Source organism: Chiroxiphia lanceolata, chromosome 1 (assembly GCF_009829145.1).
Source record: "Chiroxiphia lanceolata isolate bChiLan1 chromosome 1, bChiLan1.pri, whole genome shotgun sequence".
In the NCBI taxonomy this organism is placed as follows: domain Eukaryota; kingdom Metazoa; phylum Chordata; class Aves; order Passeriformes; family Pipridae; genus Chiroxiphia; species Chiroxiphia lanceolata.
Window position 1 is genome coordinate 104,877,339 of NC_045637.1, and position 27,667 is coordinate 104,905,005.

At 36.8% G+C, this 27,667-nt stretch overlaps 1 protein-coding gene across 2 annotated transcripts in view; it reads left to right on the forward strand.

The window, feature by feature from the left end:
- The window catches only part of CNTNAP2 (contactin associated protein 2), a 1,030,565-nt gene that overhangs the window by 616,844 nt on the left and 386,054 nt on the right, over positions 1 to 27,667 (forward strand). For both annotated transcript variants that reach the window (XM_032681831.1, XM_032681841.1), the window contains one exon: positions 4,366 to 4,537. In XM_032681831.1, the coding sequence (XP_032537722.1) occupies positions 4,366 to 4,537 (172 nt within the window). The remainder of the gene's footprint in view (positions 1 to 4,365; positions 4,538 to 27,667) is intronic.

Below are 27,667 nucleotides of genomic sequence, written 5' to 3' on the forward strand. Positions count from 1 at the left end.
TATTTTTTATTTTATTGAGTTATTTTACTTTTTATTAACTTACAAATGAAACAAAAGAAAAAAATTTATAATGCCACAGAAGAAAAACTGTCTTCTTGTTACAATAAAATTTGCATTACATTTCAAGGAAAATCTGAATATTTAGTATAGGGATACTAAATAATATCAAAATGTACATTCAGACCCTGGTATGGTATTTCATTCTTTCATTTCAGGCCAGATCTCAGAAATAAGTAGTTTAAATCAGATGTTTAAACACATATTCTGACAGTATGTTCTTCCATTATTATACCAGGGACCTGAACGTATTCTTCCTTCAACTTCCTTTCTTATAATGGCTTTGATAGAACATTATTCAACTGATGGGAAGAGAGACATAATAGACCTTGACACTGGAAAAAGAATATTTTTTTTAATTTCAGAAATGTTTTATTATACTGTATTTGTTTGGTTTTTTTTTTATTTTAATATATTAAAGAGACTTCTAACATCAAAAAGAGCATGAATTAAAAATATAGATTTTCTGATTTTCCTTGCAAGTTTGAAATAGGATCAGGAGCTGGATCAAGAGTTTTGACTGCTCTGTATTTGGTAAGTCAGAATGAAGTCCTGGATACAAATTTTATCGAATGCAAGAAAATTCAGATTTAATCCATGTCTGACCTTTTCAGGATAATCCATCTCTTTGTGGTCTTAAAATGTGAAAAATAAAATTGTAAGATACAGATTCTGTATAGAAAAAGTCAGAAAGATGTAGAAATTACAGGATAACAGAGTTTACCTGACTTTAAAATGCATTTGTAATCATAAGCATGAACATTGTTTTAAATGTCTAAACAGCATTTTATGTGCATGTTGTAAATGTACATAGTTTGTTGTCAACAAGAAGATCAATACAGTACTGTCCAAATTGTTCATTCATTATTTAGCCTTTCTAGTGACACCATTACTGTCAGCTTTGGTTATAGAACTTCATTTATTTAAAATTTCATTCGCTGTGGGAAGGATGAGGAAGTGAATCATGTCTCAATAATGGAAATCTGGAAGGAAAAGGTGTTGTCGTGTGTATTGAATTAACAGCCACAAGGTACTAGGTCATTTTGAGGTTTATGTTTCAGGCAGAAGTGTTGCTCAAATGATTATCACTGGAATTATTTTAAGTGTTCAGGTCCCACCAAAATTAATGGGCATTAGACTAGTAGTTCAAAACCAGTGTAGGTTTTACATACAAGGCTTATCTGGTTACTTTTGAAATTATCTCTGCATAACTATCTGTTATAGTATAGCATGACTGAAATGCCTTGACACCCAGTCAGCCTCACAGACAATTTATGCAATGTGGTGTAATAGTGCATAAACCCTCCCACCCCCTTCCAGTTTTCTTACATGACTAAAAACAGCAAATGGAGTAGCAGCAAGAGAAGCAAAAAAAAAAGACATATGAATGAGAAAATTACAGCCTTCATCCATTGATAGCTACAGCAAAAATCAGAATCTCAAGATGACTAATGCTCAGTGTATCCTACTCTCTTGGGTAATAGAGGAAAGCTTGATTTATGTAGTTAGTATGGAGCAGCTGCCATCTCCAGCTACTCCATCCCACGACTCTCTCCTTCTCCAGTCAGTGAATGCAGGGACCTGGGGGCTCCACCACGGCTGAGGGACCCAGCTGCCATCTTCCTGTCTGCAGGTTCAACCAGTAGCAAAGCATAGAGAGAGTCCTAGAGAGCAGTAATAACTGTGCACTAATATTGTGTATGCCAAGAACTGATACTTAGATGCAGTGAAGGTGAGAATCACATATTGGAATACCTCTGTGGTTTGTTCTTGAATGGTATCAAGTACTAGTAACAATTTGCTTAAATATATTGTTAAATCTGATAATACATTTGTAACTTAGATATCTAGTTCATACTCTTTATGATGTGAAGAGTGAATTGTGGCTCTTGGTTTTGATCTACTTTTCAGTTAGTGTTTGAAGGATGGTGGATAACCTTTCATTGTATTCAGATATATCTGTATAATTTCTATGGCTTTGCTAGGTTTACATGAACATTGCTAAGAATTTATCCCAGTGTTGGTAACTTTGAATTTAACATTAAAAACAAAGGAATTGTGGAAGTGCTCTGAACTGGAAGAAACGTAGGTTTCCTGCACAGCTCTGCTGATGCACTGAAGATCTAAATGGCCATGTGCCTGGTGTTAGTTTGGGGATTCTTGTTTGGAAGCAGTTATGGGGAATGTTCAGTGGCAGTTTAAAAAACAGACAGTTACACTGCAAGAGTGATCTGCTTAAATCTAATTGGAGAAAGCATCTATTAGGAACATGCAAATATTGTGCTTGCATCCTCCAAACAACAGAGAATTAACTTGCACTTTTGTCTCTCTGTACTGTTGTCTGTAAAGTCTTTAACAGTTTAATCAATTACTGGAAAAAAAAAACTTGAAAAAAGTTGGAGGCAGGTTTCTGAAAGCCCTGTCCCCTTTTCATCAGATAGGTCACTAGTCAGTGCACATGATGGAAAGACAAGATAAATGATGTCCCTACAACTTGATTTTTCTGCCAGTCCAAAATAAAAATGAGGTTATTATGCACTAGTTAGGCATTTGGGGAATTCCTAGGAGCTTTCCTTCTCCAGTGGATGTGTATTAGTGTGAGGGGTTTATTTGCCTTCCTTGTAGCAGTTTATGACTCCCTGCAATTTTACTCCAGCTGTGATATGACCCCAAGGCAAACCTTTGCCTAACTCCTTAAAGTACCTGTCAGAGCAAACTTTTAGCTTTGTCACTGCTTAATTACTATAGCATCTCTGATTAATTCTGTACCACCATCAGTGAACTCTGAAGTAAATGTTTACTGAAGTGAGTAGGGGAAATTTAGGAGCTACCAACAGTAAATTTAGATGATGGGCAAGGTTGTTTCAGAAAACCTAAAAAAGCATTACTGATTATATGAATGCTCTGGCAAAACCTTTCAGTTAAAATGTGACTTGATTATATTTTGGGAAAGACTTACGTTTAACTTGGGGTTTTTTTAGTGCCAAAGTAGACATCATCTGTCCTCAAGCCACAGTTGCTTGCTTCTGTCCTCTATTTATTGCCCTGCCTTTCAGACAATTCAACTGCTTGTGTGACGTGATAAACTGTGTTCAAGAATGGAAGTTAAAATTATGTTCATTCCCTTTTTTCCTGCTGCTGTTCAAAGTATTGGTTTGATAATCTGTAATTCTCCTGTCTCCACAAATGGTATTGAAAAGGCAGTAAGGCACTGCAGATAGACAAGTTGGCTGGGAAAGTGGGAGAAGGAATGGGAGCTACATAATCTGTCTTAGCTAACAAAACAAATGTGTGTGATTTTTTTCCCCTTGACAGACAAGTACTGAATGGCTGGTCATCTACCTAGCTGAACTCTGCTACACCATTATGCATTTTCAAACTTTTTACCTTTTTTTACCAATAAATTGTTGTTAGCCCCTCTCTCTTCCTTCCTGATCTCATGGACCTCTTGAACAGATTCTGTCTAAATTATTTTCTTGAAGGTTTTTCAGGGAGGTCATTGTTAAAGATTTATAAGTAGTGAATGAGGCTCTCCACTGTCTTATCGAGGACATTTTTCTCAAGTAAATTGACACATTCACTTCTGAAGGGCATTCAGTAAGACAATTGCATACAAACATCCTCTGTCTCCTTGCCTTTTAGCCTGAGCAAGACACTAATTCATTCTCATCTCTTATAAACCACCTTCAAACAGACAAGAAAATAAATGTATTCAGACCGAAACTGAAAATACTACAGAATGTCCTCAGATTCCTCAGAAGTGGTCCAGGATATTAGATTTTAGGGCTATTTTCAAGTTTACAGAAAGTTTCCAATACAAATGTTCATTGCCCATGAACAAAAAGACAAAGTGACAAAAAGAGGAAGCCTGGTTCTAGAGAAAACTGAACTGGAAATTCACTTCATGGTATACATGGAATATATTTTTATTCAGAAAAATCAGACAAATTGGAATGTGATTCCTAAAATATAGCAAGGAGATAAATCCTTTTCCTATTCCCTTAATATTTGTATGAGAGAGAAAGAATGAGAAACAGCAGTAGAGAACTGGTGGAGGAGAAGGGTAAGAGAAGACTTCCACCTTTTAGACAAAAATTAGTTGATCATCAGCTGTACTATATAAATTCTTTCAGGTAGTTGCCAATTACTTAACAATATTTCCATGTTAATGAATAACTGTGTAATAAATCATTGCCACATTGTCTTTTTTTCTTCCCTCATCTAGAAAACATCTCTCTTTTCCTATGAAAAAAACCTTAAGTAGTAGTATACGCTGTTAATAATGCTCTTTATTTTGGTGCTCTGCAGGGTTTCCTGTACAGATGAATGACTCGGATCACTCACTACTTCAGCATTCTTTTCAAGGATGCATGCAGTTTATTCATGTGGATGATCAGCTGGTGGATTTGCATGCAGTGGAGCAAGGCCAGCTGGGAAGCTTTGCTAATGTCACCATTGACATGTGTGCCATTATTGACAGGTAAGTTGCAGAGAGATCACCCGTAGTATGGTACACTGATATGTCCTGCATATTCTGAAAATATACAGAAAAGATGGTCCTGACACTGTCAGTGATCATGTCAAGGTGGTCCTACCTTTTTAGCAGTGGGAACCATGCTTAGGTGATGGAGAGGATGGCTTTAAATTGTAGTCCGTGTAGGGTGCAGTGGAAGGCATGTCTCAGATCTCCCCACTCACAGGCAGAGAAGGAGGTGAAAAGTTCTTGTAATCAGATTCATCCTACAGATCAATAATAGGGCTACCTTAAATATAGGAAATTCTTCACACATTTTGTCTGTTCCTTAGAGTGTTATGGAGATCTTTTTGCAATTAGAAGTTGTGCTTCCTGGCTTCAGTGCCTTCTGGATTCACTGAATTCCTCAGAGGACTAAAGCAGGCCCACATGTTTGCATATCTGTGCATGTAATAAATGCTCAAACTTTATTAAAATATTACTTACTGGGTTTGCTTGTTGTTCTTTTTTTTCCAAACTGAAAAGAGTAATTCAGAATTAGGGCAGCCTTTTCCTCTGAGCCCTACCTTTTCATCCACTTATGTGTGTTTATTTATGTTGCTTCTGATTAATAGTTTTTTTGTTGGCAAGAAAAGAAAATACTAGGAAAGACAGGGAAAGAACAAGTAGCCCAACTCCTGAATGCAGGCAATATGGCTTATCATGAAAATTACTTGTATATTAAACCCGTTCAGCTGAAAATCTGAAAATAGCTTTTTTAAATACAACTATGAAAGAAGCAAAGAGTACAAGATCACAGAACCCTAGAATAATTCAGGTAAAAGGCACCTACTGGAGTTCATGTGGTCCAAGCCCCATTCAATGCAGGGCCAACTTCAAAGCTAAATCAGGTTATTCGGGGCCATGTCCTGAATTGACTTTTGAATATCTCCAAGGATGAAGATTCCACAAGTTGAGTAACTTTGGATATCATCGGCAAATATCTGCTTGGTAAAGAAATGCGTGTGCTTTTCATTTCCTACTGTACATTAGGAGACTCTCAAAGAGATAGATGCTATTGTAAAAAATGAAGTATGACGTACTGCTTTGATCTTGCAAAATACCTTCTCTTCCTGAAATGTAAACATCCACTTGCACTAAACAAGTTGTGGTGAGTTGACCATGGCCAGCAGCCAAACACCTACCCTACCTTTTGCTCTCTTCCCTCTCCTGGGAGATGGGCAGAAAACCAGAAGGAAGGTGAAAAGACTTGTGGATTAAGATGACGGTTTAATAAGAAAAGCAAAAGCTGCACATGTAAATGAAAAAAAAAAGAGGAATTCATTCACTACTTTGCATCAGCAGGCAAATGTGCAGTTGCTCCCTGGGAAGCAGGCCCTCAGCACCTGTAATGGTTGTTTGGGAAGAGAAACTTCCTCCTCCATTCTCTTGAGTTTTTATTGCTGGGCACGATGTTGTACGATATGGGATTTCCTATGATCAGTTTGGGTCAGCTACCTCAGCTACGTTGCCATCTAAATTCTTACCCACTCCCATCCTCCTGGCCTTTATGGGGAAGAGCGTGAAGAGAAAGCCTTGATACTGTGTAAGCTCTGCCCAGCAGTGGTCTGTTACCAACACGGTAACAGCTGGGAAACACAGCACCCATGGGCTGCTGTGAAGATGAACTTCATAACTTCATCCCAGAGAGATCCAGCATACCACTTGAGTAATGTCAGTGTTAAGGAGCATGCTTTGTGGTGTACCACTGAGTTGTTCTGGCATGTCGGGCTACCTTATATTGCTGCTCCTCATGGCCCTGTTGAAGGTTGAAGTCACAGTGAAAGGAGGAAGTGACAAGCTGCTGTCATAGCGATGGAGTTTGTTCTGTCTCTTCACGCATATCTGAAATTAAAACGAACTTCTGTGGTTAGTATTTGGCAGTTTGAATAGCTTGGTTTTATTTTGAATATTTGTTTTTTGGAAATGTAAACTAACTTGGAAGAAAGAATGTGAAGATACAGCTAATTAAGTCTTTGCTTTTTCCCCAGTGGATAAATCTAAGCTTATGTGGCAGTTTGAATTGATCCCAATGATTGAACCCACTTATGTGAGTTTCTATTAGAAATAATTCAGTTATTATAGGGAAGTTAAGCTTTTAAAATGTATTACTATGAAATTACAAGTAACTTACAGAGTAAGTTAATTAGAATCAAAGCTTTACAATGCATTTATGAAAAATAAGACTTAAGACTTCCTGTATGTCAAGCAGCTTACTTTGGAAGTTAACTTCATGTAAAAGTTGCTATTTAGAAGCTATTTCTTTCTATAACACATCATATACATTTAAATATTTCATATGCTATATGCCACATAAAAATATTATATATAGTGGCCTTCCATTATGTGACAATATTGTTATGCTTTATATATATATATATATATTGTATTATATATTACATTTATTATATATATAAAATCTGTATTCATTATATATTTTGGCATAAATAACAATGTTTTAGATACGGTTATGTATGTATGTTTTCTTTATATAAAAGATGTATTCTCACTCTGTTTCTCTCTTCTGCTACCTTGGACACTGGTATCATCCTCATATAAATTAAAATTTTATGTCTGACATTTATGCTTTTTAATCACAGGAAGATTGTGTTGCAAGCAGAGTAACAATTGTGTAATCATAGGAAATTAGAATAGTATTCAAAGAATTTTCTTAGGGTTGTCTTTGTTTCTTCCAGTGATTGAGATGTAATCAAGTTTGTTGTTTTCCCATAATCAAGTTTATTCCTCTGTAGTTTGCACTTCAAAGCAAAGCCTTTGGCTGAGAAATAACAATGCCAAACTTTAGATCTGATTGGATTTTCATTGCTGTCTTATTAGCATGTGTAAATAAGAGTTTACAAGCACTTCTATTACAATATGCCACTATATATAACATTTTTTATGTGGCTTTCTTTTAAAGAGTCTGAGTACCATGTGTGCTGTATATCATCTCAATTTCACTTCCTTTGAAATGGGAAGATACTCATGGCGTGTTATAATGGGATCCTCCTGCTTTTTTTAAATAAGTTTGGATCTGAATCATAAAGGCTTCAGTCATTATCAACATGGAAATCGCTTTCATAGCCACACTTCAGTGAAGACCCCCACTGGGCAAAAAGATAAGCTGTCACATTGAATTATTCCTACTGTAGACTTCCACCATTTGATTCAGGGGACAAAAGGTGAAGTTGTAAATGATGGCATTTTTCATCATTAACGAGAGTGGTCAGTAAGGAGGGGAGAGTTTTTTCTGTAAGAGCGTAACAAAAGGTGCTGAAGGTTGGTTGAGTTCTCATGTTGTACCTGCCTGGAGATAACTGTATCCAAAGTCCCAGGTTCTGCCAAGCTAAACACTGGCCCCTGTATGGAAAAGCTTTCTGCATTTTATTTCCAGTAGCTTTTTAAGATGTTTGAAGAATAGTCATGTTAGTGTATTACACTTGTACTTGGGAGATAGAAGTTCTGAACCCATGTCACGGGTCGGAATGGAAGGCTTGGACAAAATTTATTAAAGAAGCCCTTCTGTTGAGTCATGAGGTGCAGAAAGGACTCCCTTGCTTTCTAAACTCCTTCTCAGAGAGGAGCCTGTGTGTGGCTGGATCCAATCTTAGCCTCAGATTATGTCAACGGTTTAAATTTAAGGAATTACAGAGATGTGATTGAACCCCTTTTGTCCTGCAGGTTTTAATGCTTGGCAAAATGAGAATATTTATATAAAATGAATCATTTATTATTACAAGTGATCAGATAAAATATCTTAGAATTATTTATTACACAATATAAAAGCTAGAAATACTACTAGTATAGTGTAAGATAGGATAGTGCACTATATTGACGCAATTATATTAAAGCTAGAAAAAGAAATAGTTATTAAGTAGAGATTTGATGTAACTCACCCATACCAGCGCTCTTGGGGAGATCTCTTTTACTCAACCTCCAGGAGTATCCTTGGAGTGCATCCCCAGCCAAGGGAGGAATCTCCATACATACACCCCAAGAAGGGTTATGTTAGAAGAACCTGACTTCACTGAAAGTGGACTGGACTTTTATAGTATAAAGTAACTGGCTGATAGTCACAAATTTACAGGCCAGCCACTAGCTTATATGTCACATCCAACTTCAAAAAGCAGAATGTGTGCCTGCAGTTTGGTGAACAAGGACGGTTTTAGCATAGTTCAACACCCAAAGCAGCACTCTCGCACACTGGTAACTCTTCACAGATAGCTTGCTCGATGTCTTTCACTTTTTGCATTCTCTGATTGGATTTTCTTATCCAAGGGTAGGCCCTCCTGCCACAACCAATGATTTTTCATTTTCAGTTTTCCCCTCCTCACATGAACATTTTGCTATTGCAAAGACTACAAGCTGACATCTTATTACAAGGGAACACCAAGGTGAAGGGACATTCTCTTTTTACCAGTGGCCAAATAATTTATATACATATAATTTCATGCAGGTATGTATGTAGTAACTACAGGCAGTAAAAATGCTACTGAGAAAAAAATAATCAGCCCTGTTTCTGTCTCTTAATTACCTCTAAGTGTTAGCAATGGAAGTTGTATTGTTGTCACGGTGATCAACATTCTGTACTGCTTTTGACAGCACAGGTCCCTATACACCTCCTTTGCTTAACATTAACAATCTAACCTGTTATTACAGTCCACATGGTACTGTTGTTCTTTAGGATTTTAGTACAGGACATTGAACAGGAATTATTACTCACATATATAACTAATTTATCCCAACAGTCTTTGAGACTTCTAAATTTTGCCTTACTTTGTTGCAGCTAGAATTATGGAATTTAATCACTGAATCATAATTAGGAGTTACTCAAACAATTTCAAAATATAGTGCCAAATCTGTCATTGAAGACTTTGCAGCATATAAACCAATTTTAATGAAAATCTCTGTGTGCCATAACAGGTGATGTGACAAAAATGGTGGGAAAAAATGAAAAATTTTCATGTTTCTGGTGTTTTATGAATGTGTAAATTGTGTGATTCCCTCTGTAACACAGTGAGATTAATTAGATGCCATTTTTTGATAATAATTTCATGTTATAGAATTAATTTATGTAATCAGATACATGCAGCAGAACATTTCTGGATGATTGTTGCTTAGCTGCAGTGGGGATACACTGTATGAGAGGGTGCCAGCATTTGGCTTTAATCCTCTAAAGCCATATTCTATAAACTGCGTGATTGCCAATCAAAATTTGAGATAATTCATCTAAATAACAAAACACAGCAAGTGTATTGGTACATAAAAAAATGGCCACAATGTAACTGGCAGCAAGATAAAATTGGCATTAGAAATCATCATTACAAATAGTATTAAAGATCTTCATTTCTGGCTCTTTACGCAGACTTTAGGATTCTGGACTTCCTCGCTGCTCTCCCCTCTCTCTACCAGTTCAGTGGTGAGGCAGACAGTGAGCAGTAAGACAGACATCATCCAGCAGTACTCTGCATAAGAAGATGACATAACAATGTCCTGACTGGAAGTAAAGCCTGCTTTGCAGTTGATTTTTTTTCAAGAAAAAAATCACAAAAATTAAGTAAAATAGGACTGAGGAAGAGTTGAAACTATACCATGACTTCAGCCTGCAGGTGTTCCTGGCCATATGGCTGGAAGACACTTCCTGCTTGTGCCTTCTTCCTCTCCTCTTCCTCTCCCCACTTCTCTCTGGAACCATACAAATTTTTGATGTGGAAATGGAGATAAAAATTGTCTTTCAACACAAGACATTCAAGTGTGTTTACTTCATAATCCATCTCAGTCCAGAAAGGTCACTTTGTAGACAGAGATTTTAGCTCAGATGACAGTGTTTTTAATACTGTGGCACTTCTCCCCTCTGTACCAGACTGTAACAACTGACATATTATTAACACAAATCAATAGACAGATAGAAAATTACAAACTCTACAGAGCTAGCTGCAAAATAGTGATAGTGTAATTATCTTTCTCTTCATAGTATATCTTAGTTTTCTGCATTTTTTTACTGTGAAAAAAATCTCAATTCTCTCATATTAAACTCTTTTAAACCCTTTAAACTCTTTAAAACTCTTTAAACTCTTAAAAAAAAAGAACTCTTTAAAAATCAGGGGAAAGTAGGCATGAGAAACATTAAAAGTTGAATGAACTGGATTTTTCCATGTGTTAACAAACTTTATCCCTTGCACACAGCTGGAAAACTTAGATCATGGAAGCTAATGACTAATGACCCAGACTGTTAAATAACTTAATGGTGTAATCAGTAACTGTTTAAACAAATTGTTTGAATGCTATTTTATGCCTTTTCCATGTTTTGGGGTTTTTTTTTTACATTTTGACTTATATTACGCAGGTTACAATAGTCAGTGATATTGTTATGAGACTCTTTCAAGTTACTTAGTGGATTATATATCATCTTGTCGCTGGACATTTTGAAATCTCCAAAAATGCTCAGTTGTTCTTTGTCTCATATTTAGTCCTACATAAGCCCCTCAGGGAGAGGAAAAAAAAATCTGCTTTCATTTTAACTCTAAGAAATAGAAATACTTTTTTTATAATTATTAAAAATGTAGGCTAGTGAAATAATTTTCTAGAGCAAGTGGATTATTTGTTCATGATAAAGACTTGTTCTTGCTGAAACAAAAGGTAAGTCAGTAAACATTTAGGTATATTGAAGGAGGACGAATATGTAAAGCAGAGTTCTGGATAACTTGACAGGAAATAGTGGTGGTCTCTGAGCTGCAGGATTCATTTCCTCCGTGGCTTGAGAGAAGAGTACCAACACTGAGTTTGTCCTTGGGAGTTGAGCGGCAGAGGATGCATCAGGGACACCCAGCAGCTGTGCCCAGCGCTTGGTCACTGAGGGCAGGGACAGCACACTGGGCCTCCTGGGCACAGGGACTGCCTTGGGGCCAGCATCCCAAAGGCCTTCCTCTGAAGGATGTTTGGCAGAGGCTGGGGCTAATGCAAGTGGAGCTGTGGATGGAGGACCCCTTCGCCCCCATGGCACAGTGCCACCATCCTGCAACACAGCAATCACAGTGCAGGGTAAAAGGGAGCACCCTCCCATCTCCCACTTCCAAAGCTGGCCTGGGGCCTGCCCGAACACATATGACAGATAGTCATGGAGGAGCTGGTAGAATTACTTGGAGGGAGGCTGGGGGAGGAGGATTGGAGGCTGGACAAGGCTGCTGGAGGTTCTCCACTGCAATGCCAGCTCCCAGCAGGGCCCTCTTCAAAGCTCATCTAAAGGATTGAAATCTTTTTTCTGCTGGATAGCCATGGCAACACCAAGGGAATGACTTTAGAAGCAGGGCAGAACTCACTGTTCTCATTCCTGCTGTGTAACCAGGGACCAGCAGTCATAAGAAAAGAGATGCAGAGATGTCACAGGGGTCCCAGTGCTTTGGAGCACTCATTGGTGGCCTGCCAGGTGTGGGAAGGATTCTTGACTCAAAGGTAGATCAGGCTGAGTGCATTTGGTCACTCTTGGAACCCTCTGACTTGGCTCTAGGTAGGGCAGAATAGAGCTCGGAGATTTCCTGGGAGGTGTGACCAGCCTGTGGAATGAGGAGGAAGGTCTTACTCATATGCTCAGGGAATAGCTGATTGCCATTTATAGGGTCAGGAAGGAATTTTTCATCCAGGCAGACTGCCACTGGTCCCCAGGTTTGTTTTTTTTTACTTTCTGTTCAACATCAAGCATGTGATGGTAATAGTTCTCTGGGCCCTTTTGGCCAGGTTGCTGCCTGCTGTTCATGCCTCACAAAGACAGCCTCTCTTCCCTGCAGCACTTTTCACCTTCCTATGCAGCACTGAGCATGGCCCCTTGGCCTCCTTTGGGCCATTTTGGCCAGGTATCTGCTGACCCTGTGCCCCATGTCTGGTGAGAGGAAGCTTTCCAGACTTCCAGGGTGGGCCCAGGGGTTCTTTGTGACATTGAGCACAGCCCTTATCAGGGCTCCTCTGGGCCCCTGCAGCTTGGTTCTTGCCCACTGCTCTTGCACCTCCAAGACATTACTTGTGCCCTGGCTCTCTCTGGCTCTCTGTCCCAGTCCCTTCACCATCTTTTTTGCCCTTCTTAGCAGCCTTTTTAAATAGTGGGGCCAAATTTACAGGATTGCATTCCCATACTGTGATCCCTCATAATATAGGGATGCAATTATTGCAGCTGTAAGTAAATTATTTCAAGACATGCTATTGCTACATGCATTTGTCTTGTGGGGTCCTTTTCAAAGAAAAAAACATGGTCTTAAGATGCACAGACTACCTGTTTGTTTTTTGAAGTGTAAATCAAAACAGAGCGTTTAGCTTCTTAGTTACATGTAGGTGAAAGCCTTGCCACTTAAAAACTATTTATTTCCTAAAAGTTCTCTGAAGAGAGGACCCTCATTGAAATGGAATCCACCTCTACCCTTGCTCTCCTGGTGATTCATCTAATCCACATTTGGACATGGGGCAGCGCCTGTCTCGTATCAAGCTGAGCTCGTATCAAGATGCTGAGATTCTTTAACTGAGTAGACAGAGTCCAGTGGCTTTCTGCACTCATTGCATTACATTTTGCAAACTAATTACTAAATGCATGCTAGAAGATTTTTGTTCTCAGCCTTTTAATCAAGTTAAAGAACTGCGGAAGTTTCTTTGTGTCTGAATAAGATCATCAGCAATTTCAGCAGTACCATCAAGAGCTAACTGTTCCTCCTAGATGTCTCTAGGTAGTTATCCATAGAAAGAGACTGAATTATCATGCCTGGAAGAAGTGCCTGATTGTACATTGCCATTCCATGCTCATCATAGGTAATCGTATTCCCTGAACTGACACAGGAGAGCATCCAGTTGATTCACAGGCATTTTTGATTTTACTTTTTTATTCCTGCCCAAGTCACTCTTAGGTACAACTGGGCAAACTTTATGTTTTCACCCTTGCAGCTTCAAATCTGATGACCTGCTTCAGCCAGCATGATTGCCCAGGCACATGCTGTAAGCTCCACAATATGGGGTTTTGTGTTTGGTAGATGAGAGAGAAGGGGTTCCTGTCACAAACACACACAACTGCCTACATTTACTATTCTGGTAAGATTAGCAGGGAAAGGATTTGAAGGAAAGTTGATGATAATGGTAAACTTTTAAAATCTTATTTAAATAATATTACAAGCTCTTTTGGCAAAACCTCTGCTTTTTTGCTGTCTGCTACATGCAAAACATGACTGATATAGGAACAGCTTAATCAAATAGTGTAATGTACAATTTATGAAGGTCATGAGCAATGTCTTTGTGTGGAAATTAATTTCTTGGTTTTTCTAATATACATTAATTTACTCAGGGGACTTGATTGAATGTGCAGCTTGTATTGCATTCGTATGTAATTATTATTTTATTCTCATTCTCCTGTGGGGAAGATGAGAGCACTGAGCAAACATCCACAAAGCTCTCTCTCGGACATGAAATTTATGCTCTCACAGAGCTAGATGCTAAATATTGACCTGATCCCATAATAACACTGTTGAAACTAACTCCCTGGTTACTTAACTGAGTTCTGAAGTGAAACTGCTTTGATGACTCTCTCAAGTTATTCATCACTTAGTGCTTCTCATCAGTTCATACCTGGAGAAGATAGCATATTATGCAGATTTCTTATTATTATGTGATTAAGATGTCTTCTCCTGAATGAACAGTGCTGCTATTCTTAATGAAACTGTCACTATATGATCATTTTCAAAAATAAACAAAATCATAATGTTGTCTCAACTTTAAAGTTTACAAAAAATTTAACCAATGCAAAAAAGTTTCAGTAGTTCATAGTAGTTCACATTACAACTAACCTTTAAATAAAACTAAAATAACATCATCCTCTCACTTGCATTTGTTTATTAAATTCAAATCTTTCAAATATAAATATCAATACTTCTACTATTTTTCCTATTAAAAGAAAATGGATCATCACTATCCAAATAAAATAGACTATTGTTATCTGATTTTGTTTGATTATATGCTGTAATTAGTAATCATCCTAATGCTTGACAGGTATGACATAATGCTGTAACAAGTAATTATGACATATGTTTTAAATATTTTCCAGATACTGGCATTTTCTTTGTGTACAGTACAATTATGATTGCAACCAGTTTTATAACTGCAGCTCTGAATTTATAATCAGGTATCGAGTTGTGAGTAAATTTAACCTGTTCATTAGAAGTATATGCCTCTGGAGGACAGCCAATCCTGTTGGATTACTAGAATTTCTACTGGATATATTAGAAAGAGGTGTAGTTAAAACCATAGAATAACCATTTCATATTCTGGTAATACCTGTCTGAGGTAATAATTTTGAGCAAAGGAGTGTCTTACTAAAATGTTGGATCCACCTTTTGTTCATACAGACAAGCAATAAAGTCTCCAGAATAAGTCATTGGTCTTGCATACAACAGTATACAGAAAAGCATTTTTAGTTATTTGTGGATGGAGTTTGACTTTTAGAAAAATTGCCTTGCTATAGAGTTCTTTCTTTTTTTCCAGGAATCATTATAATTGTAAAATGAACATATTGAACTCATGCAGAATATTCATACTGATGAGATTCTAAAGAAATAGAATTATAAGTCCAATAGACTAGAAGTGGTTTTGTAGTGGTTATAGGTTGCTCTTTCAAACTTGGATAAAAAAATAGTTGTAACTATACAGTCACTGGGAACCAATAGTAATGGTAATAATGCCTAGATATGTGCTTTAGGCTTAATACTGCCTCTGTATCTGTCTAGCTTTCTTTTCTCAGAAAGAAGTTATTATTTCAGAACTTCTGATGCTAGTGAGTGTTTGCTAGTGATCAGACTCTTTCAAAATTCACCAAGGTGTTATTTCATGGTCACTATCATGTTTCTCCCAGATACTGATTCACAGATCTTTTTCAGAACAATACCATACCACCTAAAAAAAAGAGAAATGTGATCAAATCCATTTTTGCTACTAGCACATTGAACAGAACAGATTCACTTTGTTTTATGCTTTTCTCTAGCCAGCCATATTAAAATTTCTGAGTATCCTGGTATTTCTGTTGTGTTTTCGTTACATCTTCCTTTAAAGAAAATGCAGCTCAGAAAAGACTAAGACCTAGATTATTTGCCGTATATACATGTAATAATGCTGCCTAACTTTTGTAGCTCTGCCTGTGGGAACAGGATGGAGTCATGAGGGAGGCGCTTGAATTCTGTGTAGCATAAGTAAGTAGACATAAACAGTGAAGAGTGGGACTAACCACAGGCAAAATGCTGAGCAAGGTATTAGGATGAATTTAGCTGGAATATACATGTATGTTGTAATGAGGGGAGAACCTAATATACAATCCTTGCTTCCTACAGTGCTTATGTATTTTATCCAACAGCAGAATGCATAAATAATATCATACTTAGGTGCATGATATGATTAATTGGTGGATCCACAAGGATTTGACAGCAGACTAAGAGGGTGAAGAGAGGTTCAGTTTCTCTATTGCTTCTTCTGAAAACCTTAGGTGCTGAAGCAGCCAGATGGTGTTTTTCTGTATCACTTTCACTGTAGGCACATAAGCAGTTTTAAGGCCACATGGTGGTTGACCAAGATGGCACATTGTCATGGTTTGAGATACCCCAAAATCCAATTCCCTAGCTCCACCCCCCTCCCACATCTCAACCTAATGTGAGATGGGTTTTTCCAGACAAAACACAAACAGACTCAGGATGGGGAAAGGGAATATATTACAATGACTGTACAAATAAATATCATAACACATTATACACACAATTACAACTATCTCTACCATATAGTAGAGATAGTTGTAAATACCATATAGTATTTACAATGGATCAGATCTCTTCTCCCCTCCAAATAAAAGTCCAGGAGGGAAAGAAGGACAGATCCCTTCCGGTCTCTCAGGGCAGCAGCTTCTTCTAAGGCAGCAGGTTCTCCTCATCTCATGCATGCTGCTGATAGCTGGATCTCTGCCAGCACACACGAGGGGGTATCCCCCTCGGCCACTCGTCTCTCCAAACGAGGGGTCTTCCGTGGGCTGCCTTTCCCAGGACAAGGGCACTATCACCACGTCATATCACGAAGCACAGGGGGTCTTCGCGACAGTCCTTATCTTCAGGGGACTCAGCCCCTTGCAGAGCTCCTGTGCCCTGCCTCAAAGATGGCTGCGAGCTTCTTTGTAGCTTGCAGCAAGGGAGGGCCTCAAGGTCAACCTCCACACACCGTCCTGGCTGAGCTGTCAGGACGACTGAGCTTCTCAGCTCCTTTACTCCATCTAGGACTTCTAATCAGTAAGAGTCCACCCCCTCCATCTTGGAGGGATCTCCAAGGAAGTTTAGGGGAGTTTTGCAGTTCTTACCCCCAAGCTTTCTCTCTGTAGAAACTTGGTTCTGTTCTCTGTTGCCGGTCTTTCTCTCTCAGGTTTGCAGAAGTTCTGTCTGCTTTGCTGCATGGTTGTTTTGCTGCTCTCTTATCTTTTGGCTCTGCGCCACCGCTTTTCCTCCGGTCAGTGCTGGCTGCCGTGGCTTTCAGTATCTCTGGTTGCTGCTCACAGTGGAAAAGCATCTCCCAGCTTAACTACAGACACCTAGTCCAGTTTAACACTGTTCCAAGTCTCTGTAGCCCCCCACTGGGGTTGGGGGGCCCCAGAGGCCCCAAGGGGCTCAGAGCCCCTTCCTCCTGGTCTTACAACATGGCTACTTTCTTCTACCCTAAAAACTACAACTCTTCTCTTCCGGTGCTTGTGATATGTTTACATTTTCACAAGAGCGCCTATTGGGCAGAATTTCAAAACTTCCAGGGGTTTCCACCCCTTGGGGGCTACCACTTTCTTAGCCTCTGGGGGAAAACAAAATCCAAACTACTATACACATAAACTTTGAGGTTGACCCCAGTTTTGAATTCTGCCTCTCTGGTTTTACATCAAACTTGTGTTTCAGTTAAATCAACTTTCCTTTCTACAGTATGTTGAATAGAATTAAAGAAATAGAAACGCACAAAAACTTTATAATGAGGCACTTTAGTGTTTGTGAATCTGCAGATTTCTGTTGTGCATCAAAATAAAGGCAGGTGGCAATTCTTGATGAGAAATTGAGTTATAACCTAATCAGATTTCTTCTGAGGAATTGGAAAGAATAAAACTCCTTGGAGGAATATATGTCAGATGCTACTTGCTTAATCCTCGATATCTTCCTGGAAGGATAGTTTAAATAAACTAACTAATACAAGGTTTCAGTAGACAGGTCTTCATTCATTCCCTCTAAATGTCACCAATAGATTAGATTATATTAGCTGTTTTTTAAAAGGTACAGAAAGGAAATGAGTATTGCATAGAGATCTAGATTAGGAGAGATATGAATAGGATTGGGTTTCACCAGAAGAAAAATACTTACTCTGCGCAGCAAATGTGTTCTGTTTTTCCTGGTATAATACAAAAAAGATTAAAAATAACATAAGGGGTAGCCTTACCTGAATGATCCAAAAGAAAGTAAGTAAAATATTATTTTTACAAGACCTTTTAATTTAGAGGAATGCTTAACGGAACACTGTTTCATTTAAAACTGTTGAAAAAATATATTTTATATTTGCAATTTTAGCTTCTTCTTTTTAGCTATGAAGAATGAAAAAAAAAATCATAGCTATAACATTTTTTTCCCTAGAAAGAGAATTTTTGTATTAATTCTATACTTGAACGTTTGCAACAAAATTTTCACTGGCACTTAGTTCTTGCAATTTCTGTTACAAAAAACTCTCAATTTTGATGAATAAGATTACATTCTGCATTCTGTAGAATTTACTTACAAAACAGTAACGAAAAAAAAAGATGAAAACATGCTTATTCCAAACCAAGTTCTTCCAATTCTATTCTATGATTATTAGGTTATGGTTTGTGCTGTTGCATTAGACCTCTAAAACTTTTAGTTAGGATGACATTCTGAAGAACTGGTAAAATGGCTCATTATGTTATTATGAGAGACAAAGAAATTCAGACATTTTATCATATATAAAAGCTATATTAAATAATGTGCATAATGAGAGCTATAAACAAATGACTTATTTATTAGAATTCTCAGTGAAGCCAAAACCAGTTTAATTGTTTCACACCTCTGAAATTCCTCCCATGTGCTTATTTGTTTAAATGGGGGTTCAGGTGTGGTCTTAAATCACATCTGTGGTGAGACCCAGTTTGGTGATCAGTATTCAGATGGGCAGAAGAAGCAGCATAACATGCAAGGCTCCTCAGCTCCTCCTTTCCCTCTCAGTTGACTATGATAGGAGCAACAGGTTCCAATTCTGTCTTAGAGAATGGATACAAGCAGAAATGTCTGCTTGGTAAGGCTCTATTAATCGCTTATGTGATTGTTCTTTGTTAGTTGCCTAATTATCCTCTCAGGAAAATGTAGAAACCCTGCAGAAGTATCTTGCAGGCAAGATTGTGCCCACAACCTGCAAGTTGGACATTGTTTAATGTAGGTATCCTACACTAACTGCACACCAATTTTATGAAATTCAGAATGCCTATTCAAAAAAATGTGTAAACTAACCAAAGCAGAAAGAAAGCCAAAGAAAACTAAGTAGGTAGTTTGATATTAGGTTTAGGGCAAGGAAGGAGAGACAGACTACCCTACTGTCTACTTTCTGACTCCTAGAAAAACCATACGTATGATGTCTATGCATTTTACATTGGCAGTAGCTTCTTTCAGTGGAATACTCATTCAATTTATACATTTTGCTTGTTAGAAACAATGTTGGGGAATAAGAAACTCAGTGTTCCAGTGGCGAGTAATGCAAGACTTTTGCACTAGGGGAGGGGGAGAAAAGAAGGGATTTTAACACCATAGTATAAGTACGTACATAGACATGAAAAACATTTTGTGTTTGTAATTGTGCCTAAGATTTAAAAACCTTTACAACTGCCTGCAAGGGCCCTTAGATCAAGAATTTAAACTGGACTGACAAGATACAACAAAAGGAGACATTTTCTCTGTTATTATAGGCTTCAGACCCATGGATATAATTTTTTATGCCTTGAAAAAAAAATCTGATTCTTGTTTCTCGAAAAGATAATTGCTGCTTGTACATTTGTTGCATTTATCTATTGCCATGCATTCAGGCAATAACATCTCTATTTTTCTGTTATTGTGATACGTTTCGTTGTTAAGACAGACTTGTGAGGGGGCAGCAGTTAATTTGACTTCAACTTTTATTTTGGCACCTAACTGTTGCTCTATCAATCAGAATTTTTTAGTCTAGAGGAAAGACTACAGCATCTTTCATTAGTTCTTCTTATAATTTTTCATGTCACAACACTGTGATTGTTGTGATTAATCCATATGACACTGTATGGATTTCATATAATTTGGATTATATATATAATGGATTATATATATAATGGATTTCAGTGTTAGCTTTTGTAGATCATTCTTCGAACATTGATTCCAACAAGCTTGTAGAAGGATTTATTTCATTTATTTATGTCAGTTCATCCTTATTCTCTTACAGATTTACATGGTCATTTCTAATGTAACATTGTGAAACACTACTTAGAAATATTGACTCAACCGTTACTTATAGATTAACTACTGCTTATTATACTGTAATTGCAGGGGAAATGCTTTTGGGGTTTTTGAGCAGAACTGTTGCATAATATGAAATATAACATAGTTTGATTATTGGAGTTTAAATCATTAAATAGCCCTCCAATGCATTATATGGAAAGTTTTCATCTAAAGGGAAGATTTATTCCATGTTGAAATATCACGCAAAATTTTGTTTACTTTCTTCATTTCAGACAGTTAATGAACAAGCAAACAAGAGAAATTAGTCCTAAATAAATAGAGATTAATTCATATGTGACATGAGTTCAAACAACAATGCTATCTAACTTTCAGTACTCATTTCACTCAGCCTTACAGTTTTTAAGGGCTTCTAATTTTTCACTTAAAAATATGCTTCCTGCGTAGGGATGTTACTGATCCATCCCCCTGGATTTCTATTAAATGTGGAATTTCTTTCAGATCAAATTCCTAAAATTTTATGGCGTTGAAAAATTATCATTTTAAAGCTGACGTTGCTAGTCAATTTGTACACAATCACAAGGGCAGTCTTTGATACACCTTATCTCTTAACTTCCTATTCTGCAAATGAATGCTACACATTCACTGCCAGTTTTAGTGCAGGTAGCTATTATTTTCACCTTTCTTTTCACTTTTGTGGTAAAAGAAGCCTACCAAGCTACAGAGAATTCTGGGGGAAAGAAGAAATCCAGCTCCTCTAATGTTGCCTTTTACTTCAACATGAAAGACTATATGTGCTCTTTTTCTCTTTTATATCAAAAGGGGTTGATCTGTCTTTTCAAGAGCACGGTTTCTACGGTTTTACAGCACTATACACCTTAGCTCTGTCTGACTGTTCTGCAGTTGCTCAGTAGGCTCCAGCAAGACACTAACTCGGTGCTATTACAAAAACTGACCTTCTCAAAATCATTAACTCAATAAACAAAATTACTTCTTTCTCAGATCCAACACTGTTCATTGTATAATTTACTGATGTTTCCTTCTCCTTCACCTTCTATGAAGGTCTACCTTTTAAAATTATATTTTGTGCTAATACTATGATAAGACGTCTCCTGCCCTTTGTATTAAATTTACTCATCTGAAGCATTGCTCAAGGGACCATTAGTTATAATATCTATTCAATTATTAAAATCTGATTCTTTGATTCAGGACCTCCACAAACAGTAACAATTCTTTCAGCATACTCACTTTCCTCTGGTGTTTTTTTATTTTCACTCAAGATCAGTTATAGCATCAAAAGCTAACTACTCCAATGCCTAGTCAAATAACTCCCTTGATATTTTTTCTTTGTACATTTAGTATTGACAGCATTTATTTGGACTTGTCATCCCAATTTTTCATACTTAGTATTGCATCGGTGGTTCATGTTTCAAGTGTTTAGTGTTTCACTGGCCATATAACAATTAGTCAGAAAAGGGCACAAAATAAATGATGACTTTGACTGTAACTCACTCTCCTTCATCTGTTTACACAGTAGCAACCTTGTGTATCCTATTTATGCATTCTTACTTTAGCTGTTCTGAAAGCCTTTATTTTATTGTTCTTGCCTCCTAGAAATGCCTTTATATCTGTCTTATTGACTCTATCTTCTTTTCAAATTTCATAGAATATATTCTCCTCCGTTTCTCAAGACTTAATGTTTTTCTCTCTGCTATTGTTTATTTGACTGTGTAACTATTATTTATCTCAGTGGTACATTTCATCATGCAGTTTGTATGAAATGTGTTCTGCAAAATGTGGTTGTATTGTATCATCTCATAAAAGTACAGAGTAGTTTTCTTTGAACAGTATAATTATGTTTAGAAAGAAGTAAAGTTCCTCATTTAAGTGTATAATGTTACTGTTTGATGTTAGAAATACATTTGAACACACAGAATTTTGTCCTTGAAAAATATGTTTTCTCCCTTTTTAATACTATCAGTCACTTTCATGTATTATTTAAACCTAACAGATGTACACCTGTGGGCTCATTTATTTTATTCCACCACAGTACAAGCAGTAAAGGAAAATGCAGGTGTTAATCACTGTAATGTGAAATAATTTTTAAGAAATCTGTGTCTCTGTTGAAATAGCTAATTTATTATCCTAAAATATGAGAGAAAGGAAGAAAGAAATGAAAGAAGAAAGGAAGGAAGAAAGGAAGAAAAAAAGAAAGGAAGAATGAGAAAGAAAGAAAAAGAAAGAAAGAGAAAGAAAGAAAAAAAGAAAGATAAAAAGAAAGAAAAAGAAAGAAAGAGAAAGAAAGAAAAAAAGAGAAAGAAAGAAAAAGAAAGAAAAAGAAAGAAAGAGAAAGAAAGAGAAAGAAAGAAAGAGAAAGAAAGAAAGAAAGAGAAAGAAAGAAAGAGAAAGAAAGAAAAAAAGAGAAAGAAAGGAAAAGAAAGAAAAAGAAAGAAAGAGAAAGAAAGAAAAAAGAAAGAAAAACAAAGAGAAAAAAAGAAAAAAGAAAGAAAAAGAGAAAGAAAGAAAGAAAAAGAAAGAAAGAGAAAAAAGAAAGGAAAAGAAAGAAAGAAAAAGAAAGAAAAAGAAAGAAAGAAAGAAAGAAAAAGAAAGAAAGAAAGAAAGAGAGAGAAAGTAAGAAAAAGAAAGAGAAATAGAGAAAGAAAGAGAAAAAAGAAAGAAAAATAAAGAGAAAGAAAGAAAAAAGAAAGAAAAACAAAGAGAAAAAAAGAAAAAAGAAAGAAAAAGAGAAAGAAAGAAAAAGAAAGATAAATTATTGAAGGAGTGGAGGAATGTGTAGAACTTTAAAAAGTGAACTGTTTGCAGACTTAAATAGAAGAATTGGAACCAGTAAGTCATGATTTCCAAAAGGTTTGAGGGGCTTGAACAGTGCTTTATCTTGTCTTGGCAGAACAGCTACTTTTATTACAGAGTTTACTGCTTTTGCTGTAGAAAGTGACAGTGGGTTATAGCTACAGAAGTCTCAGGTCAGGAGCAACAGTAAATTGACTTCAAAAATAGGAAACTAGATTTTTAAACTGGACAGACATATAAGCCACATAGCTGTTTAAATGGTTTAAGCATAGGCTAAATCCTTGGGGCAGAGTGTACAGAGTTGTAAATACCAAAACAACAACAAAAAAAAAGGTCTTTCTGCATCAGTGAATCTTATATGATCAATAACTATGTTTCTTTAAGTGAGGAAAAAAGCCCCCAAAACAAATACCAAAGCCAAATATTGCTCCTGGACCTCTACTCTTAAGCTTTTAACAGTGAACAAGAACAAGTTACTTTATATTTGGTGCTCGTCTTAAATAGCCTAGTCTGTAAGTCCATGTTGTTCTGACTGTAGTTTTAATTGGCAGAGCATATGGACAAATTGTGAGGGCTATATCAAAGCAGAAAGTAGAGATGTAGTGTTGATATTTGATGATAAGAAATCTCTTTTTTTTTTTTTTTTTTTTGGAAGAAACCTTTATATCAGCTCCTCCCTCTCTCAAGAGTAGTTGGTTGGTGGCAGGGACTACAAATTTTTTTTCACATTCAACCTGGTGTTGAATGTGTTTCTAAAAGCTAGTTAATTACATAATCAGTAGTCATAGAGTATTCATTATCCATTTTCATCTCTTGTAGGAATGAGCTCTAAATATTTGTATTTTATGGTAATTATAGACAAATGGTAGACTTGGCTCAGTAAAGTTTTGACAGATACTGATAATATAGTCCAGTCATTACAGAGTCCAGTCATTACGCAGAGTCACACTCTGGTTCATTATTTTCCTCACATGTTCTGTTTATCTAGGTCTTTTACTCTAATACCTTTGAACTATAGTGGTATAACTGATAAAGTAACATAAAATGCTTTCTATGAGAAGGTACTGATAATACAACCTAAAAAAATTATGCTGGAAGTCTGTCCTAGAAATATACACAGGTATCTTCATGAGATCTTTGAATAAAACAGGAAAAGTTTTAATAAGGTGAAAAGTAACCTACCTACCATTAGTTGTTTCTGGTGCATAGCATTTTGACTTTTAGGAAAACTATTCTTTCTTGCAGATTGTGAGAAATGTGAATGGCTAATTATCAGAGCAGGCACTTTGCTATCCTGCAGTGCATTAGAATATTCATGCTATAGTCCTTTCTGTCACTGCTTATAAGGTTTTTCTTCTGGACCTTTGAAATCCTGAGCAGGGATACTATTAATTGAGAACTTTGTTTTTGCTAAATTTTCCAAGACATATCTCCTTAGAATTATAGGCAAATTAAATTACTCTGTGGGATCCAAACAAAAGATTGCCGTAGATTATGGTCAGAACAATCCAGTAAAACCACTTAGCCAAAGTATCTTGCATTAAAGAAGATAAATAGTTTTACTACATGAATACTTCATAAATGATACCTTCTCCTGTTTAGCTTTTCTTTTTTTTTTTAAAGCCATTCCTCATATAATTAATTCGAGACATAGAAAGTATTCTAAATCTTCAGATAATTGTTCCCTAGGGGTTAATTTTCTTGCTAGTTAAAAGTATATATCTTATTTCAATCCTGAATTTGTCTAGCTTCAACTTGGAGCTTTTAATTCTTAGTACCAGATTTCTATCTAAACCAAAAAAATAGTCCTGAAAAATTTCTTCACTGTGCATACTGGAAGCTTTTGTGAATAAGCAGGTGTAATGTACCACTCTCTTATGGTTCTTTCTAATCTTTTGCTATTCATTAATGTTTGTTTGTTTGTTCATTTTTTAAAAGTAAACCTGTAGCCCAGACAAAAGTCTTGCTAAAGGCTTTGTTTTGACCTGAGAGTACGAGGTCTTTTCAGGGCATGTCTGGGTTTGCTTTGGTGTAAGCTGTAGCTTGGATAATAGTTGCCAGTGGACATGTGACTGCTGCCTGACCTGGGTGGACTTCAGCTTGGTGAATCCCACAGAGTGTGAAGACCCCGTGTAACAAACAATAGCCCTTTGGGTGACCTGCAGCAATGGGTGGCTGTTGTGCAACTCGTGATTTTTAGCTTCGGAATAGAGAATAAGGGCTGTGATTGAAAATGTATAAAAGTAGACACAAGGGACCCCAATGCTGATGATGGAGCCCTGTCACCGTAAACAGCAAACTTCTAGCTAAGACCTTACCACAGCTCCGTTCTCCCCTATTCTTCTAAAGGAAAACTGAAATGTCAGCCTGAAAACCTGAATGCACAGGAACATAGTTATCAGGAAGAAAGATAGGTACTAGGGAGTTTTGGATTACAAACTTAACTTTATTATTTATTGATTTTTTTTTCTCTATTAATTAGAAAATTTGAATTATTATACTCTTAAACATTACTGGAACTGAAAAGGAATTCTACCTGCACTTGTCAGATATGTCCTTTCTTGCTTATGGCAAGATCTTGAGTGTAGCAAACAGAACAAGGAACAGGACTACAAATAAAGGTCTCTCTAATCCTGTATGATTAAGCACATTGTTTTCTTTTTACAGTCTTCTGTTATACATAAGGGACTCATATTTCCTTTCTTATGTGAAAATCAGTTTTCAAGTCTAGACTTCTTCATTGCTGGATTACACATTACTATCCTTTTAACTAAAGATATTATTCCAAGAATTTGCATACAGGTGTATTAGAGTGAAAAATGGACAATCATCTCAGCTAATTTTTTTGATGCTCTCATATAAAATTTACCGTATCCTAAAAAGTTTGAAAGGTCACTACAATAATTGCTGCTTCACATCACTGAAGCTATTACTCAATAGAATATATTTCATTATTGTTTTAGCATGAGTGATTCTGTTTCTGTGTAAATAGTGAAGAATAATGGCAACTCAATAATTCACATTTTTCTCTATTATACTTTAGTTTTACACTTCTGATCTGGTGTCAGATGTTCAATACCATTAAGATTTCATTTACCTCAGTGTATTTGCCTGACTCTGTTAAGAATAGCTTGTTTGTTTGTTTTTTTAGTTGATGTCCTTAATTTCCTGTTAGTGCAGGTAGTATGTAACACAGTCTGTGCTCTCTCCCAATGCAAGCATTCTGAGACTTCCCAGCACCATTTTTCTGCATTCCTTGGCAGTGACCTGTGATGTAAGGTACAGACTCTCCCTTGTGTCTTACCCTAAAAAATCTTGTCAATATTCCCTTGATATTTACATGTGTTCATAATTTTCTTTCCAGTTTAGAAAACAGGTCTTTTTAAGTCTCAATATGTACTTATGTTACCAGCTGGGGCTGTAAAGTGTTTGCTAGCAGCTCATGAAATGATGCAATAATCACTCATACTTAGGAAAAATCATCAGTTTCAGCCCAGGAACCAATTTATCTTTCAACCTGCTGTCATAAATGGGAGTGCCTTAAGCAATGTGTTTCTGCTAGCAAGTTCTTATGTAGAATTCATAGGAGCATTAAGGCTGTTTTACCAGTGGCAGCTTTAGACCTCCAGCATATGTCTTACAGGTTGAAATACCACAAAATGACAGATTTTTTTTTCCTGCATGAATATTATAGGTTTTGCAGCTTTGTACGGCACTACTTTCTTCCAAAGCCTCAAGCTGTAGCTAAGCAAGATACCTGGGGGTGTTTTGAAACTGCCTGTGGGTAGATAATGACAACTTCAATATCCACAGAACTCTGCTGAAACAGAAAGAAAAGAAAATGAACAACGGGATTTGTCCATATGAGTTAAATCACTGGATGATCATCTGCACTCTACATATCCTCAGAGCAGTGAAAACTATTAAACATGTAGGTTACTACATTGATATTTTTTGAAATATACTTCCTTACTTATAGTCCTCTAGGAAAAAAGGCAAATCTTATGAAAACTATAGTACCTTCCAATTTACTCTATATTGATATTGAACTGTGTGCAAGAATTTTGATGTTATCAGTGATGAGAAGTATTATTCAGATCTAAGGGAATAGGATGGAAGCCTAGCAAGCAGCCTATTCCAGTAACAGCAAAAATTATATACAATAAACAAAGAACAGAGGAATAACTGAGAATTAATTGGTTGGTTTTGTCTCAACTAAAAGGTAAAAACAAGGAAGTTGAGACACACTCAGTGAAATTCTGCCCTAATTAACTTTGTTGAACTCAGGACTTCATGATGTTGCCCATTTTCTCTCTTAGTAACTAGTTGTAATTTTTTTATCTTTTTTTTGTTCCATGAGAAGGACTCGTCTCTATCCCTCACAGCCCTGGCCTCTCATGGGCACTGCAGAGCCAGTAGGCCCCCCCTGCTGGCATTTGGGCACCTGCAGCTGGTACAAAATCAGAGCTGGATCCTGTTCTGATATACTGTGGAATACCCTGGCATAATGCCTTTCTGGTCAGTAGTATAATCCAAGTATAAATGAGGAGAAAATCTTTCTCTTCTGACTATAAGGATCTGAGACTCTGGGCCATGACTGTGAACCTGTAGTTTTTGAAGATCCTGTTGCTGGGGACTTGCACTGATTTGACAGCAAACTGTGCGGGGAGGAAGTAGGCAAGCAGGAGGGCTGTCATTTGTGAAAGATGAGTCAGTATGTGTTTTTGAAGAAGACTTCAATTTCTGCTATATTTTCAACACTTTTTTTCCATCT